Source organism: Vulpes vulpes, chromosome 16 (genome assembly GCF_048418805.1).
Source record: "Vulpes vulpes isolate BD-2025 chromosome 16, VulVul3, whole genome shotgun sequence".
NCBI lineage: Eukaryota > Metazoa > Chordata > Mammalia > Carnivora > Canidae > Vulpes > Vulpes vulpes.
The window spans coordinates 24,299,521-24,315,628 of NC_132795.1; the positions used below are offsets into that span (position 1 = coordinate 24,299,521).

Consider the following 16,108-nt stretch of genomic DNA (forward strand, 5'->3'; position numbering starts at 1 on the left):
TTTAAATGACCACAAAAGCATATGTGGAAGGTAATAAATATATTTTTACAGTCTTATTTTTAAAGATTTTATTTATTCATGAGAGACACAGAGAGAGATGCAGAGACATAGGCAGAGAGAGAAGCAGGCTTCCTGCAGGGAGCTGACGCAGGACTCAATCCCAGGACACCAGGATCGTGACCTGAGCCAAAGGCAGATGCTCAACCACTGAGCCACCCACGTGCCCTATTTTTATAGTTTTAAACTGACTTATGAGGGGTGTTTGGGTGGCTCAGTTGGTTGAGCATCTGACTCTTGATTTCGGCTCAGATCATGATCTCAGGGTTGTGGGATCAAGCCCCTATTTTGGGGGAGCCCAGCATCAGGCTCTGCACTGGGCATGGAGCCTCCTTAAGATTTTCTCTCTTTCTCTCTCTGTGCCTCTCCCCATTTGTGTACCCTCTCTCTCTCTAAAAATAAATAAATAAAATGTTAAACTGACTTAGGAAATGGTAGTAACAGCAAGAAGAAACTTTATCAGCTCAGCCCCTTACCCTTTCCAACATTTTTCACTCTTTTCTTTCCCTACCCAATTTTTAGCATATTTGGGGCTGATAAACATGGAGGCTCTAACACTTCTTTTTTTTTATTTATTTTATTTTATTTATTTTTAGAGTTTATTTATAAAGAACGTGGTTCTTTGTCTGGAATCAGTTTGGAATGAACATTTAAAAATTTTTTAAATTTCAATTCAGTTAATTAACTTATAATATATTATTGGTTTCAGAGGTAGAGGTCAGTGATTCATCACTCTTTTGTAATACCCAGTGCTCATTACATCACATGCCCTCCTTAATGCCTCTCACCCAGTTACCCTGTCCCCCACCCACTTCCCCTCCAGCAACCCTTAGTTTGTTTCCCATGATAAAGAGTCTCTTATGGTTTGTCTCCCTCTCTGATTTTGTCTTGTTTTATTTTTTTCCTCTCGTCCCCTATGATCCTCTGTTTTGTTTCTTAAATTCCACATATAAGAGATCATATGATAATTGTCTTTCTCTGGTTAACTTATTTCACTTAGCATAATACACTCTTGTTCCACCAATGTCGTTGCAAATGGCAAGATCTCATTCTTTTTAGTGGCTGAGTAGTAGTCTGTTGTGTATGTACACCACATCTTCTTTATCCATTCATCTGTTGGTGGACATCTGGGCTCTTTCCATAGTTCAGCTATTGTGGAAATTGCAGCCATTGGGATGCAGGTGCCCCTTTAGATCACTACATTTGTATCTTTGGGGTAAATACCTAGTAGTGTAACTGCTGGATCTTAGGGTAGCTCTTTTTTCAACTTTTTGAGGAACTTCCATACTGTTTCCCAGAGTGGCTGCACCAGCTTGCATTCCCACCAACAGTATAAGAGGATTCCCCTTTCTCTGCATCCTTGCCAACATCTGTCATTTCCTGACCTGTTAATTTTGGCGCTAACATTTCTTAAGAAGGTTTGATGCCTCTTGGCTGGGAAGCACATGGAGTGTTGCAGTATTGGTTCTGGGCAAAGGTTTCTCTGGAGTCTGGGGATCTGCTTCCCACATCTTCCAGGACCAGTTCTAGGAGTGGACCGTTCAGGCCAACCACTGTAGGCAGTTCTTAGACAGTTACATAGACCCTGGATTTCTTTGAAGTATCCATGGAGACAGTATTGCAAATAGTTTCACATCTGTCAGTGTCTTTATTATCAGGATGTGAGGAAAGGCTTTCTAACTTCAACACAAAATCTAAATATAATAATAGACATGAATTCTTCCAAAAAATAGGGTTTTTTTTCAGAATAAAAAGACAAAGAAAAAAATGAAAATATAGGAGGAAAATATTTGTAATATATTAGTGATAAATGGTGAATATCCTAAATATTTTAAGAGTCCTTGAAAATCAAGGAATAAAAGACCAAATACACAGAAAAATGGTCACAAGTCGTCAACAAATAGTTCATGGGAAAAGATAAATAGTCCTTCAGTATATGAAAAGATGCTCAACTTCTTTAATATGAGAAATGCAAATGAAAACTATACTGAACTATTACTTCTCACCCATCACATGGCAGGTATTCAAAGGCTTGACTAGGCTGTGGGGAAAACACACTCTCATATATTGCTCATGTGAGTAGCAAAATGGCACAGGACCTAAAGGGGAAAATGTGGCAAAATCAAACAAAACCACATATTCATTTCTTTGACCTAGAAATCCCCTCTCTAAGAATTTACCCTGAAGATACACCCAACAAATAGAAAACAGTATACACATGAAGTGATTCGCTGCAGCGTTCCTCGTAATAGCAAAAATGATATTTACTCCCTAAATGCATCTCCATAGCAGAGTGGTATACTTAACTAGTGTTTCCATGCAATGGAAAACAATAACGCTGTACAAAAATGAGGAAGAACTCCAAGAAGTGATTTTTTTGGGGAGTGAATTCCAAGATATACTGTTAAGTAAAAAAAGAAAAAAAAAACAATATATAAAGAGTCTGTGTTTATTTTTGCAAAGAGAAACACAGAAAGCATAAACCAAAACTAATGAAAATTGTTACTATAGGATGTGGTTGAAAATGAAGTAGGAGGGGTGGAAATAAGAATGAGCCTTACTTTAAAAAATATAATTTTTATTTCTTTTTTTAATTTAAAAATTTTTTTAAAGATTTTAATTTTCTATTCATGAGAGACATGGGGAGAGAAAGAGGCAGAGACACAGGCAGAGGGAGAAGCGGGCTCCATGCAGGGAGCCTAATGTGGGACTCGATCCTGAGACTCCAGGATCACACCCTGAGCCGAAGGCAGAAACTCAACCACTGAGCCACCCAGACTTCCTATAATTTTGATTTCTGAAATGTGAATTTTTAACATATTAATCAAATAAATCAAAATCTGGTAAAAATTTTGAAAACAAACAATCAACTGAACCTAACTATGTATCAAGTTAATACTATAAGCATAGAGAATAAAGAATTCAGGTAACTTTTAAACAAAGTACTCCCTGTTTATGCTAAAATTCTTGCAGGAAATTTTGTTGGAAAATAGGATATTTGCACAGTATCAAAGTACTGCCTGCAAATTGTTAATTACAAAGGGGAAAAAAATGTTTTGCATGGCAAGGGCTGTCAGGCATCACCTTAACCAAACAATCAGGCCTCTTTTTTTTTTTTTATTTTGGCAAAACATATATAATATAAACAGTTGCCATTTTAACTATTTTTAAGTGTACTGTGCAGTGGCATTAAGTACATTCACATTTTGTGTAACCAACACCATTGTCCATTTCTAGAACTTTTTCATCTTCTCAAACTGAAACTGTATGCATTGCAAGCAAAACTGGCATATCCAGTGGAGTAACCTGACCTTATGTGTGTGCTGTGGAGATGCAGTGGGAAGTGCACATCAAGTCTGGGGTATTGCCAAAATGTTCTGAATCTAATAGAGGAAATAATAAGACAACTCCAGAATGCAGGACATTCCACACAACTTTTGGCTTGACCTCCAAAGATATCAAGATAGATAGGTAGATAGATAGATAGAGAGAAAGCAGGAGGATTGTTTTATATTAAAGGAAACCAGAGGAACATGACAACCAAATGGTAGCAGAATCTTTTATTGGATCCCAGTTTTATTTTTTCTTTATTTTTTTTTGTATGTTTTCTTTCTTTTTTCTTTTACATTTTTAAATTTTTAATCCAATTTGCCAATATCTAGTATATCCCAGATTTTAAACACTAACAGCTATAATGCACATTTTGGGGGTAATTGGAGAAATTGGAATATGTTGTATATTACATAGAATTATGATACTGACCTTAAATTTCTTGAGTATACTAATTGAATTGTAGTTATGTGAGAGAATGCCTTTGTTCTTAGGGGTGAAATGTCATGATGACTAACTTGTTTTTAAATAGTTAAATAGACCAATTGCATTTACATATATGTTTATGAAAAGGGGAGAGAAAGAAAGAAATGTAATAAAATAAAAAGTTGGGAGAGAAGGAAGGCAAAATGAGACAAAGTAAGATGAGAATTCTGTATTATTAAAAAGACTGTTGGTGATTTATATGATAGCTTTTATAAATATAGATATTTCCAGTTCATAGTTTATACATTTTCTCATTTTACTCATCATATTTTAAACCAAATGATCAAACTACATAAAATATTTTCTTGAGCTTTCTATTCACTTTGGTTCTGATGCTTTAGTATAAAGTTTATGTAGGCCTTTAATCAAGCAGGTAAGATTATACATTTTATGGAATTTGATTACTTTGTTCCTTCAGAGCAGGAATTTAGTTGTGAGATTTTAGATCCTTCAGTAAGACATTATGGAAAGACTTTTCAGAAACATGTCTAATAGACTTCCCTCTATGCAGATTTAATAAAACTACGACTTCAGATGGTGACCTGTCCCCCAGAAAGGCATTCTTGTACTTCAAAACAGAGATGGACATGGAGAGGAAAAGAACAACATTTGGACAACATGAGTGACTAGCGTAGGATGTAGTATCCGAATCAGCCTGATTCCTTATGTTACCCTGTGTTAAAACGTCTCTTTCAGGAGGTGAAATTGACTGTGTGGATAAGGATGGCAACACTCCTCTCCATGTGGCTGCAAGATACGGTCATGAGCTTTTGATTAACACCCTAATAACCAGCGGAGCTGACACAGCCAAGTAGGTTTCCTGCAGAAATTGGTGGAATATTTGCCATGTGTGGGAATACTGCCAAAGGGACTTTGCCATGAGGCAGACAGTTTCCATTTATCTAGGTGGAGGTGGATCTGTACCATTCTGCTAAATACAAATTAAATTTGAACTAAATTAAATGACTTTTAATGACACATGCAAGGAAGAACCAATTTTATTTTCAGCTACATCAGAAAGAAGACTATTCCAGTGGTTTTAATTAAGGACACTTGAACTGTATTCCTAACTCCACTTTCTAATATTCTGTTCTTTCCGGTGTTTAATGTTGGTTGAGCAGGAAAAGTAAGACCTAATTGGGCAAAATCAGAATTTATTCAGGGTGCTTGCTCAGTTCTGATGATATGATTAGGAGGTACAATCGAATAAATCTGCTACATAGGGAACAGGGGCCTGACTTCATTTTACGCTTCAATTCCACAAGAATATAAGGAGCGGTACAAGTTGGTCACAGTGCTGGGTGCTATGGGAAAATTCAGAAAGAAGTCACCTGGTTGATGCCTTCAAGGAGCTCATAATTTTGCTAGAGGCCCAAGGCCCTCATAAGACAAAGAATCATGCAAGAAAGTATAAAATAAAATTCTAAATGAAGCAGGACTTAAGTGGCTTAGTGCAGACAGTGTAGACATGCCATAGAGTGTAGTACAGGAGACAGCTCAAAGGTGGCCAAAGTTTTCAAAAAAGCCTTCAAACAGAAGGTTAGTTTTAGGTAGGGTTTGAAGAATGACAAGTACTTGAGTAGAGCAGAGGGTGGCAGAGAGCTTGAGCAGGGAGGAAAGCAGGACCATGGCTTGAAAGAGGACAATTCTGGGATGCTCTACCCTGAGGTATTATCATGTGCGGGTTGGGAGCCCAGGCTTTCATGGGCTTTACATGGGCTCCAATCCAAGCTACCTTGCCTGTGAGCTGTGTGACCTTGTGCCTATTGCTTAAGCTCTCTGTGTGTTGGGAGTAATAACGGTACTTGCCCAAAGATTTGTTATGGGGATTAAAGGATTTCATTCCTAGTAAAGCTATCTGGTATAGGTTAAGATCCATGTGAGTATGAGTTATATAAGTGTATCGGGTAATATTATTAAACAAGATAATCCATATTAAAAGCTCTTTGAAGAATGCCTAGCACACAGGAAGCTATCCACAGCTCTTATTTTATTACTTAATATTATGTAGTAGAACCAAATTCAAGAGAGCCTTTAAGCACAGAATAAAGAGTGTAGGGATCCCTGGGTGGCGCAGCGGTTTGGCGCCTGCCTTTGGCCCAGGGCGCGATCCTGGAGACCCGGGATCGAATCCCACATCAGGCTCCTGGTGCATGGAGCCTGCTTCTCCCTCTGCCTGTGTCTCTGCCTCTCTCTCTCACTGTGTTCCTATCATAAATAAAAATAAAAAATAAATAAAAAATAAAAAAATAAAAAGAGTGTAGCTATGATCACAGAGACTGTGGATAACAAAAACTAAATTTTTAGGAGAACAATATGAGGGCAGTGTAACATTAGGAGTTCTATCTTATTTGCCAAATGTTGTGCAACAGAATTGGAAATCTTGCTTGAGAATAAGCCAAAATTTAATTGGTCCATGGAAGGCACTGGTAGGTTCCAGCAACCTTCTGGGGTTCCAGGCTAGAGACGGGAATAAGATCCAGAGCAGACAGCGCAAGTGTTGTAAGGTTTGCACCATACTATGGAAATAGTCGGGGAGACACTGACTCTGTGGCTTCACAAAAGAGGTGACATTTCAGCAAAAGAAGGGATGAGTAGGAATCTATCAGGTAAACAAAACTGTGTGAGGTAAAAAGGATAGAAGGAAAAAGGAAGAATGTTCCAGGAAGAGAGAACAGTATTTACAAAGGCACAAACATGTGACTGTGTTGAAAGCAGATTGCCATGCCCGGATTATCTGATGTGTGTGGAGAAATGGAAAAAAAAAAAAATGAGGTGGGAAGGCAGGAAGAGCCACATCTTGAAGGACCTTGTATGTCCTGCTAAGGAGCTGGATTCTGTTCTGAGGCATTCTGAAGCTGTAAAGGAATTTTAAGTGAATGTAAGGAAGCTTGTATCTCATGATCCTATTTGTGGGTGAGGAAAATCACTCTGACAATGGCCCAGATGTACCAGAGGCGGTCCAGACCAGAAACATGTGGCAGCCTTTTGCAAATGTCCAGAGAGGAGAGGAAGAGAGCTTGGGCTCAGCTCAAGGCTGGGTTTGGGGCAGGTGGGGCAGCAGAAAAAGAAAGACGTGCTGACAAACAGTACAGTGGGCCGTGTCCTTTCAGAAGAAAGGAATCCACTTACAGTCAACTTTTTTGACTGGATATTGCAAGTTAAAAGAAGCAGGTCAGTCTTGTGGAAAGAGCACTGTCCTAAGATTCGGGAGGCCCTTACTGGATTCTTAGTTCCCGACCAGATCATGGTTACCCAAAGCCAGAGATCATAAATGCTCCATGGTCATTAAGCAGGAGTAAAATATCTAGGCACACCCCTTCACTTGTGATAGGTTAATATTTTCAGTGGTGTGTTTTTTTTTTCAACTCAGGGCTACTTGGGGAATTTTAACCAAACAACCATGAATTTCTGATTTTCTTTCAGATTTGGATCCCCTTGAGGGAGAAACTGAGGCACACAGCTTACTTAGAATTCCCCAAAACATACTTACTCAATAAGCACAGGGTTCATTTCTTTGTAATTATTTCGCCTTCAATTTATGTGAATACACACCATGTGGCAAAAGTGCCTTAGAGATGGCATTATTGTTCAAGTAGCCTTTCTTTCCATCGACTGTGTTGTGTCCTGGGGATGCCGCTGAGGCAAACATTGTCCCAGCCTCTAAGAGCCACATCTGCTAATGTCACAGCGTATCTGAGGATAAGAATGCACCCACAGTAAACAGTGGTTTGTTAGGCTGCAGCTGTGTACGTGCGTGTGTGCATGTGTGTGTGTAGTGCATGGGGAGGGAAATCACCATTTTGAAATATGAAAATCAGGAATCACCATTTTGAAATACCAAAATGAAAGGAAGGAAAGTTGGAGAAGATTAACTTTGCCTAAAAGTCCTCAGAAAATTACTAATCTCTGGGCTCCTTGTAGATCTATGTGGGGTTGTTTATTAAAGAAGAGAAAAGTTGGACTTTCCTTCTATAAATAAGTAAACAAATAGCACTTATGAAAATAACCTATCCTCATCCATAAACAATATGACCAAATATATTTCAAAAGATCTCAATATGACAAATGTTATTATGGTCATTACTTCCTTATGAATTTCTTTGAATCTCATTCTTGGGCCAGATCGAATGTTTTTCTTCTCTGAACTTTTAAGTCAGAGCACTTTCTGCAACCTGACTCAGTGCTCATGCAACTTTATGTGGTGCCAAAGCCCTTTGGTTCTTCTTCTTTAACTTTTTTAGGTTTGAAACTCTTGTCTCTGGGATTTTAATTTTTCTTCCACCTGACTGACTATGCTCTCACTTGTTTTTCTGCCTCAACTGCAACAAAATTAGGGGTATTATAGTTATGCAGGTAACTGGTTCTGACAACTGTTCATTCACTAAATGTTTGGTAAAGTATCACCCACTATGTCAGGTTCTGGGGTTGTAGGAGTCCCTGCCCTCAAGGAATTTATAATTCATTGGGGGCAAGGATTAAACAAGCAGTTACAATTATGCATGCAAAGTGTGATGCCAGAACAATCGCTGGGTGCCACTGGATACAGAACATATGTGGGTCATAGCAGGGCTGAGGGTGGGGTTTCCGGGAAGAGTGGTGCTTCCTGGAGACTGCAGGTGAATAGCAGTTAGTTAGGTCGTGGTATTGAGAGACTTGCAAATCCTGGACTTATATTATTTTTATTATAGTATGTATATGTGTAAATGTAAAACTAGATAGAAACTCCTTAGGCTTTGACTCTACTATCTCAGTGAGTCCAAAAGAAGTCCAGAATACATGCAAACAGCACTCGGGGGTAACGGGTTAACAGCAGTAGCAAACATTCGTGAGTGCTTACCCATGCCAGCACCATTCTTAGAATTACATTTAACTGTCACAGCAGCCCCATGAGGTGAGTGATATGATTATTGCCATCTTGTCAGTGAAGTAAATGAGGCACAGAGAGGTTCACTTACTTGTCTGAGGTCACAGAGCCTCTGAGGAGGTGGAAATGAGACTCTGTCCTCTGCCATCTGGATCTGGAGGCAAGGCAAGGAGCAAGAGGCTTGCTGCCTCTCTATGTAGCAGTTGATGTAATGGCACATGGTTTGCCGAAATTAAATCACCATTGTCATGGGATTATTGTCCTGGTGGCCATGGCACTGACTCTTTAGAAGTCAATACATTCTGTGATCCTGGAAGTTTTGCAGTGGCTTCAACACAGAGGAGAGAAGGGGGCTTGTCACAGAGCACAAACCCAACTACTGCCAAATTCTGTGCATATAGAAGGCTAAGGATACTGCATTGTCACTGGCCCTTCCCAGGTTCAGACATCATTGGTCTCTATTAAGTCCACCTTTTTCCTGTTCTTATTGGCCTCTGCCAATTAAAGTAGTTCTACAAGGCACGAATGTGATCCTAAGTACAGCCTGGGGCATTGACCTATGGCAGAGGTATGTCGTGAGATGGTGTTTGTTAAGATGAGCCAAAATATGACCACTTGCTTTAGGTTATCATCAAAGGAAAAGACAGTTTAAAAAATTCCCACAGAGAACTCTTGAAAGCCTAAAGGTATTTCCATTGGCCCCCAGAGATACACTAGTGAGTTTGAGAAAGGCTATGAGAAGCTGGGCAGAAAGAGGAGTTTCTTGAGGCACCCGCATGTACCAAACAAAGCCTGGCGCAGGATAGAGCCTTGGCTCCTCCAGGAGGAAGGGACAGAAGTCCACTGAGATTCTAGAATACTGATTGGTTAAGGAAGATCCAGCTGGATCCAGAAGGGGCCTTGGAAGCCACATTAGAGTGCTTGGTCCTGGTTCAAAAGAAACCACTGAAAGTGTCGTAGGTTGCAAACAGCAAGGACCCAAATGCTTCTGACTCAGGGGTATGTGATAAATATTTGGAGTGACATAGATAAAATTAATAGGAAACTGATTTTTTAAATTTGGGTTGATCACTCAAGTAATCATAAAATCATTTGATGATCAAATACCATCAAATGTTTTTATCTCACCTGCTCAGTGGGCAAAAGGTAAACCAATCCACCTTCCCTAGGAGACTTGCAAGAGAGAAATACTTAAAGAATTTTGAAATGTAGAAAGAACAGACATGCTAGCTGATCACAATTTATTCTTGGCTTTTAAAGAATCACAAATGTGGTTTTAAGGACTCACAGCCTGATTACCACTACCAAACTCACAGACTGCGGATTATCCAACTAAGCTAATAATAATTTCAAGGGCAATAGTAATACTAACTTGTATGGTAAAGGCTTATCATGGTCCAGACCCTCTGTTAGCACCTGGGTGCATTATAAGTTAGTCCTTACAATTGCTCTGTAAGATCAACACTGTTGTAATCTTTATTTGCTGGATGAGGGAACCATTACGTACTTGCCAAAGATCCAATAGCTAGCAAGTGTCAAAACTAGAGCTCAAACCCACGGTTTCTGACCCCATCACCTTAACCATAGTGTTTTTTTTAGCATACAGCCTAAGGGAGGGTTCTAGAAAGCACTGGAGGTGAAAAGGGACAGCCATAGCTCTCTGATGCCAAGGGGAAAGCTTACAAGAACAGATATTCTAATAGTGCACAAGCCCTTTCCTTACCTCTGATAGCGGTCTACAATTTATTCTGACCTCATTTATTCTGAAATAACTGGGTAGGAGATGCCAGCTAGCAGCTAAATTAGAAATAGCTAATACAAATGTGTCCCATTAATTTTATGACTGGTCAGATAAATGTAACATTTTAGCTGGAACTGGTCTCTTTCCTATAATTTATGCATTGTTAAGTTTAGTGTTATCTGACATCTTTATTTCTTGATCTTCTTTGATTTAAAACTGATGAAGTAAGAGCAGTGCTTCTGATTTGGCTAAGACAGCCGAATCCTAATTTTCTTACTTAAGATTTTATGATTCTTCCTTTATAAGAAGTCTTAATTTATAAAAATAAAGGAGTAATTTTATTTGAAACATGCAAGTCATTTCTAATATGATTCAGAGATTCTGAATTTGACTTTTATCTTCTTTACAATCTTGGCCTGATATTTGGTTTTCCTGTTTGAATCATAGTGTCATATTCAAATTCAAGTGCCAGTTCTAAATTAATGTTTTCAAACCTACATTGGGGTATTGATTTTTTTATTAACTATGGAATAAAAATATATATCAAACATAATTTTTACTAGGCCTTTTGGACTAATTCTACCTCTCTTCTCAAATTTATAAGTAACAGAAAAAAGAAAGAAAGACTTAGCTAATGTAGAGTATGATGAATTAGCTGAACACAATGATGTTAAGTGGCAAAGCTGATTGGAAATACTCATAATGAATTGTGTGTAATATATTACAGTGCTGTTCCTGTTATACTGTCAATTACACTTTTTTTCTAATTGGTTTCTTGTAGAATTTGGTGCTATTTTCTCTAATTCATTTGCTTGTATTATTGTATATAAAGATATATATTTTTGTATCTTTATAAAATGTGTACTATATTGTGTATATATACATATATGCACATATATGTATGTATATATAATATATATGCAATATATAACATTTTAATATATTTATATTTTATATATTATGTATTTGCACACATATATTTTTCTTAAAATCATATATAAAGAATGAGGAAGGTTCAAAGATCTCTTGGAAAATCCAACCCAATTCCAGGCACATCCTTTCAGGAACTTAAAACCAGAAACTTAAAAATAGGAAGATACTGTTTTTCCCTTGCAAACATCCAGATATATTAATATAATCATATATTTTTGCCTTACCTGCCCTAAGCAAATAAAGTAGTTAAGAACAGTCTCATTGGCTTAAAATTCCATTTAGTAAGGTGTTTTTAAAACATGTTATACATATTTAATAATTACTGTTTCCCTGGCATCAAGAGGGAGCAATATAAATAGTGGCATAGATAGAAAAGCTTCTCTCCCATCCCCCAACTCCCTTTCTGTGAGCATCAAGGTTGTCACTGGAGCAATTGCTTTTCAGGATTTTTTTTTTTGTAAATGATGAGAGAGGCAGTTACAAGCAGTTCTCCTCTGCATGACACTGCCCGGAAGACAAGCAAATTGCATCTCTTGATGGATGCCAGCTATTATATACACTGGGTTGGAAATCTCCATATAGGGAAAGGAAAATGAACAGAGGGAAGGCTGAACAAAACCACCAAATACACAGAGAAGTTTTCATGGAAAGAGAGAGGTGGTTAATGGTTGGCAGACTCAGATTTGTCAGCACGGTGAATACCATGAAATATCTGTGAATATGTATATACTTCAGCGCATTCACACACATCATCATAATTTTTGAGATAGCACATAAAAGTCATGTATCTGAACCCTAACCAATTCAAACCATATGTGATTTTAAATGAATTATAGAATCTGGAAACGGGCAACTTTGTGCCAGAGAAGAAATTTAGGTCATCAATGCTGCCGGTGTAACCATACATACTTCCTTGTGTTATGCAGAGGATCTGCAAAATCTGAACTACATTATTTGAATATAGTGAGATGTTCTAAGAAATGAGCACTAACCTTATAGATGCTTAGATGCACACAGGAACCTTCCGATGATGCTGTTTATTAGGAACTACAGTTCAGCACATGGCTTTGGGTCCCTGTGTGAGGAGAGGTAATGGGCAAGAGGAGGATTGGATTCTGAAAGCAAAAAGCACTGCTATCAGAAGGCGGCCCATCCCTTAAGGGATCAACCAGGGGACTGTGTTATGATAGGGTATCGGTCTATAAAAAGTCCTTTCCTGGATTCTTTCTGTAATACTGCTGGGGAAAATATGCTGGATCTATGAAATGTATGCAAGATAATGTTTGTTGCTCCAACGCATTTTCGTGACTGGCGTTCTGATGTGGGTTAATACACAGTATAAAAGTCTATTAGCAAGATGAAGTTGCACCTGCAAAAAGTAAATATTAGTTTTTATTCTCATCCAAAATTTTGTTTTCAGTAATGCAGCCATTATTAACTCTTTGCAAAGTACTTGGCACCTAATAGGTCAATAGTATTTATTTGTCAATTCAAAGAATAGAGCAGGTCACTGAATAAAACAGCTTGCTGACATAAGTTGCTTAAGCTGAAAGAAAAAAAGGCAAATTAATCTTAAATGTAGAGTCACCATTTATAAGAAACTTCTTAAAAACATACATTCCTATTGTTATGGGTTTTATTTTTTTATTTTTTTAGAAGATTTTTGTTTTATTTATTAATGAGAGATACAGAAAGAGAGGCAGAGACACAGGCAGAGAGAGAGAAGCAGGCTCCTTGCAGGGAGCCTGACGTGGGACTCAATCCTGGGTCTCCAGGCGCGAAACCACTGAACCACCTGGGCTGCCCTGTTACGGGTTTTAATTCTGGTCTAGGCTTAGGATTTGATTATATTAAGGTGGAAAATGATTGCATAATTATTTCCTGAGTGGAAGAATTATAAAATTATTTTAGGCAAGTGTCCCTAAGTGAGGTGTTATGGATTTAGTTTTCATCAGAGAATTTCTAGAAAGGTTTTTGTTCTTCCACATGTATCTTGAGATCTGTTACCGTGAGCTGCTCTGTTTTTTTTCCCTCCTCAGGTGTGGAATCCATAGCATGTTCCCCTTACATTTAGCCGCCCTAAATGCTCACTCTGATTGCTGCAGAAAGCTGTTATCGTCGGGTAAGTAACCCCATTACCACAGATGAGGCTCGGTGTGTCCTGTACAGGAGCCACATGGCTCTAGGTGTCGGGTCAGAGTAAGAGGCTGACTGTGCTTCATGTCTTGCATTACCTGGTCTGGGGACAGCTCTCGGCAGTCCTTGGCGTTGTTGCTGTTTGAGTGTCAGTATTCCTGCCACAGAATGAGAGTCTTGTCCGTTTTTCAAGTTAAAGCTTGGGTGATCCAGAGTGAGAAACAGGCAGGGATGGCCATAGCTTACTGGAAGTTTCTTGTAATCAGAGAAAATATCTTTGAGGCCTAAAATGGAGGACTTAACAGTTAATATTTTCAACAAAGGAAAAAGGCCAAATCCCCCACATTTTGACAGTAGAATTGTTATGTTACTTTCCTCCTCGCTGGGCTTTGATAAATTGCTATAGTTTGATCCCCTCCAACTAGGTTCAATTTTTATTTTTTAAATGTGGGTCTGTTTGGAACCAAGAAATTCTTTCTGGTTTGGAGCTTTGCTAATCTTTCTTATCACTGCTTCTGCCAACCTCCATGCATTAAGAAGTTCCTGGCTTTCAAAGGTGATAGAGCTCTGCAAGGCAAAGATTGTTTATGAATTAATTCAACAGACATCCCAGAGGCATTTTTTTTTTTCCTTTTGAGTGCTTTACCTATGGCTGATTCTGCTTTCACTGCTTTTGGCATGTTTAAAAATAATCCCTGCATGAAAGCATGTTTCCCAAATCTTAAACCAAGTGAAAGCCAATAATATATGTAAGAAAATATCTACTCCCGCATGTTAAGATTACTCCTTTGCTGTCCATGTTTTCTCCATGTGTTCTGTCTGCCTGTCTATTGCCCTACTTATCTGAAATTGGTTTCATAAATTTCTATCCCGGGATTGAAATATGGGGCTGTGGTTCACCCAGGGCTGAATGTGAAAATAAATTCTTCTAGACTTCACGGTTCTTCCTATACAATTGCCAAGCTTGAGCAGTTACCATTCGTTTCCATGACAACCTCTTTCTGACTACAATTGCTTGCGTTCTGGTTTTCCTACTAACTGATTTTTCTGTCTCTGCAATGTTTCTTGTGGTTTAACTAGGACAAAAGTATAGCATAGTATCGTTGTTTAGTAATGAGCACGTGCTGTCTGCAGGCTTTGAAATAGATACCCCAGATAAATTTGGAAGAACGTGCCTTCATGCTGCTGCTGCAGGAGGGTGAGTACTTAGCAATTTCAGTTCTTATTTCATGACTTAACTCCTAATTTCTCTTAATTGACTTAAGGTGTCTGAATCAAAATCAATTTCCTTAGTAAGATGGGTAAGAATCATTTTCTATCAATAGTATATCAATAGTGATATCAAATATCACTTTTGCATTTCCATGTTAATTGTATGTTTGTTCTTCTGAAGAAAAATGGTTAGCCCATCTCATAGAGAAAATAGTTCTCTTTTGTTTTCTCTTCTCACTCTCTTCCTTTTTTTTTTTAATTATAAGATTTCAGCCTATAGAATATGTATCGTGCTTGATATGCACTCTGCCAAAAGAAAATAATTTGAGATTTGTTCCTAAGTTTTTTCCTTTTTGTCACTGGTAGGTGGATGATGATCAAGGGAATCCAAGATTGAGTTAGTCCATGTTTATCTACAGATATTTTTGTACTTATTTCAAAACTGATTTTTAAGCATTAAGTGGTTAAATGTGACTCAAGGTCAAGAAAAACCAAGGGATAGACAAGAAGTGATTTAATCTGTGCCTTTTAAAAAAGTTGTAAAGAGCATTTTTCACCAGATACTCTTTTTCATATCAGTGGTGAGAATAAGGCTCTGATCAATATGTTGTTGATAAATGATCATACGTTGACCAAACATGGCCTCCCTCGGATGACCTTGTTTGGGTAAGGTGTTAGTTCTTAATCAATCTTCTAGTCCTTAAGGAACAGCAATGCTTCTCCATTTGTCATCTGTACATTATCCAAAGGCATTACCTCTTTATCAGAGGTGGGTTGACTGTGAAGCTTTAGGGCTCTTATTTGTGTGGGTCCCTTCCAAAATTTTGTGTTTAGTTTTATATTCATAATTATGTATTATTAAATGAATCTCCTTCTCCCCAACCCCTCTCCCCAAATCGTCTGAGCATCATGAGCCACAGAACTGGATCTGCCTCTGCCTTTGATCCTTTGGCTTCATTCAGTAAGAGACAGGTGCTTTTATATCAACTGGCATGCTACCCCAACACATAATGGTCTCAGAAAGGTCTTATATTTTATGACTGAAACAGCTAGTTTTCTGAGAAAGGTGGCTACAAAGAATCAGGGGGAGGGGGTATGGAGAGAGCCCTGCTCGGGGTTCCTCATTAATGAGATCATTTTTCATATTTAAATAATAAAACAGTAAATCCTAGACCACTTCTCAGCATTCCAAGTTTAGAACAATAATGGATGGTTGTCTCTTTTTATGCTGACATTAAAAAAATATATATCAGGCCTATACAGAAAGTGGCAACACATCATTCTGGATTCATATCTGAAGTTCCTATTAAAATTAATATTTAGTGACATGCTCTTCAACAGGAAAA

General features: G+C 38.1%; 1 protein-coding gene across 6 annotated transcripts in view; it reads left to right on the plus strand.

Moving 5' to 3' along the window:
- The window catches only part of ANKRD44 (ankyrin repeat domain 44), a 327,787-nt gene that overhangs the window by 193,983 nt on the left and 117,696 nt on the right, over positions 1–16,108 (plus strand). For 3 of the 6 annotated variants that reach the window (XM_072741290.1, XM_026002615.2, XM_026002617.2), the window contains exons 10-12: positions 4,570–4,684; positions 13,454–13,536; positions 14,631–14,748. In XM_072741290.1, coding sequence (XP_072597391.1) covers positions 4,570–4,684; positions 13,454–13,536; positions 14,631–14,748 — 316 coding nt within the window. The remainder of the gene's footprint in view (positions 1–4,569; positions 4,685–13,453; positions 13,537–14,630; positions 14,749–16,108) is intronic. The other 3 variants (XM_026002616.2, XM_026002619.2, XM_026002618.2) reach the window with 1 other exon arrangement.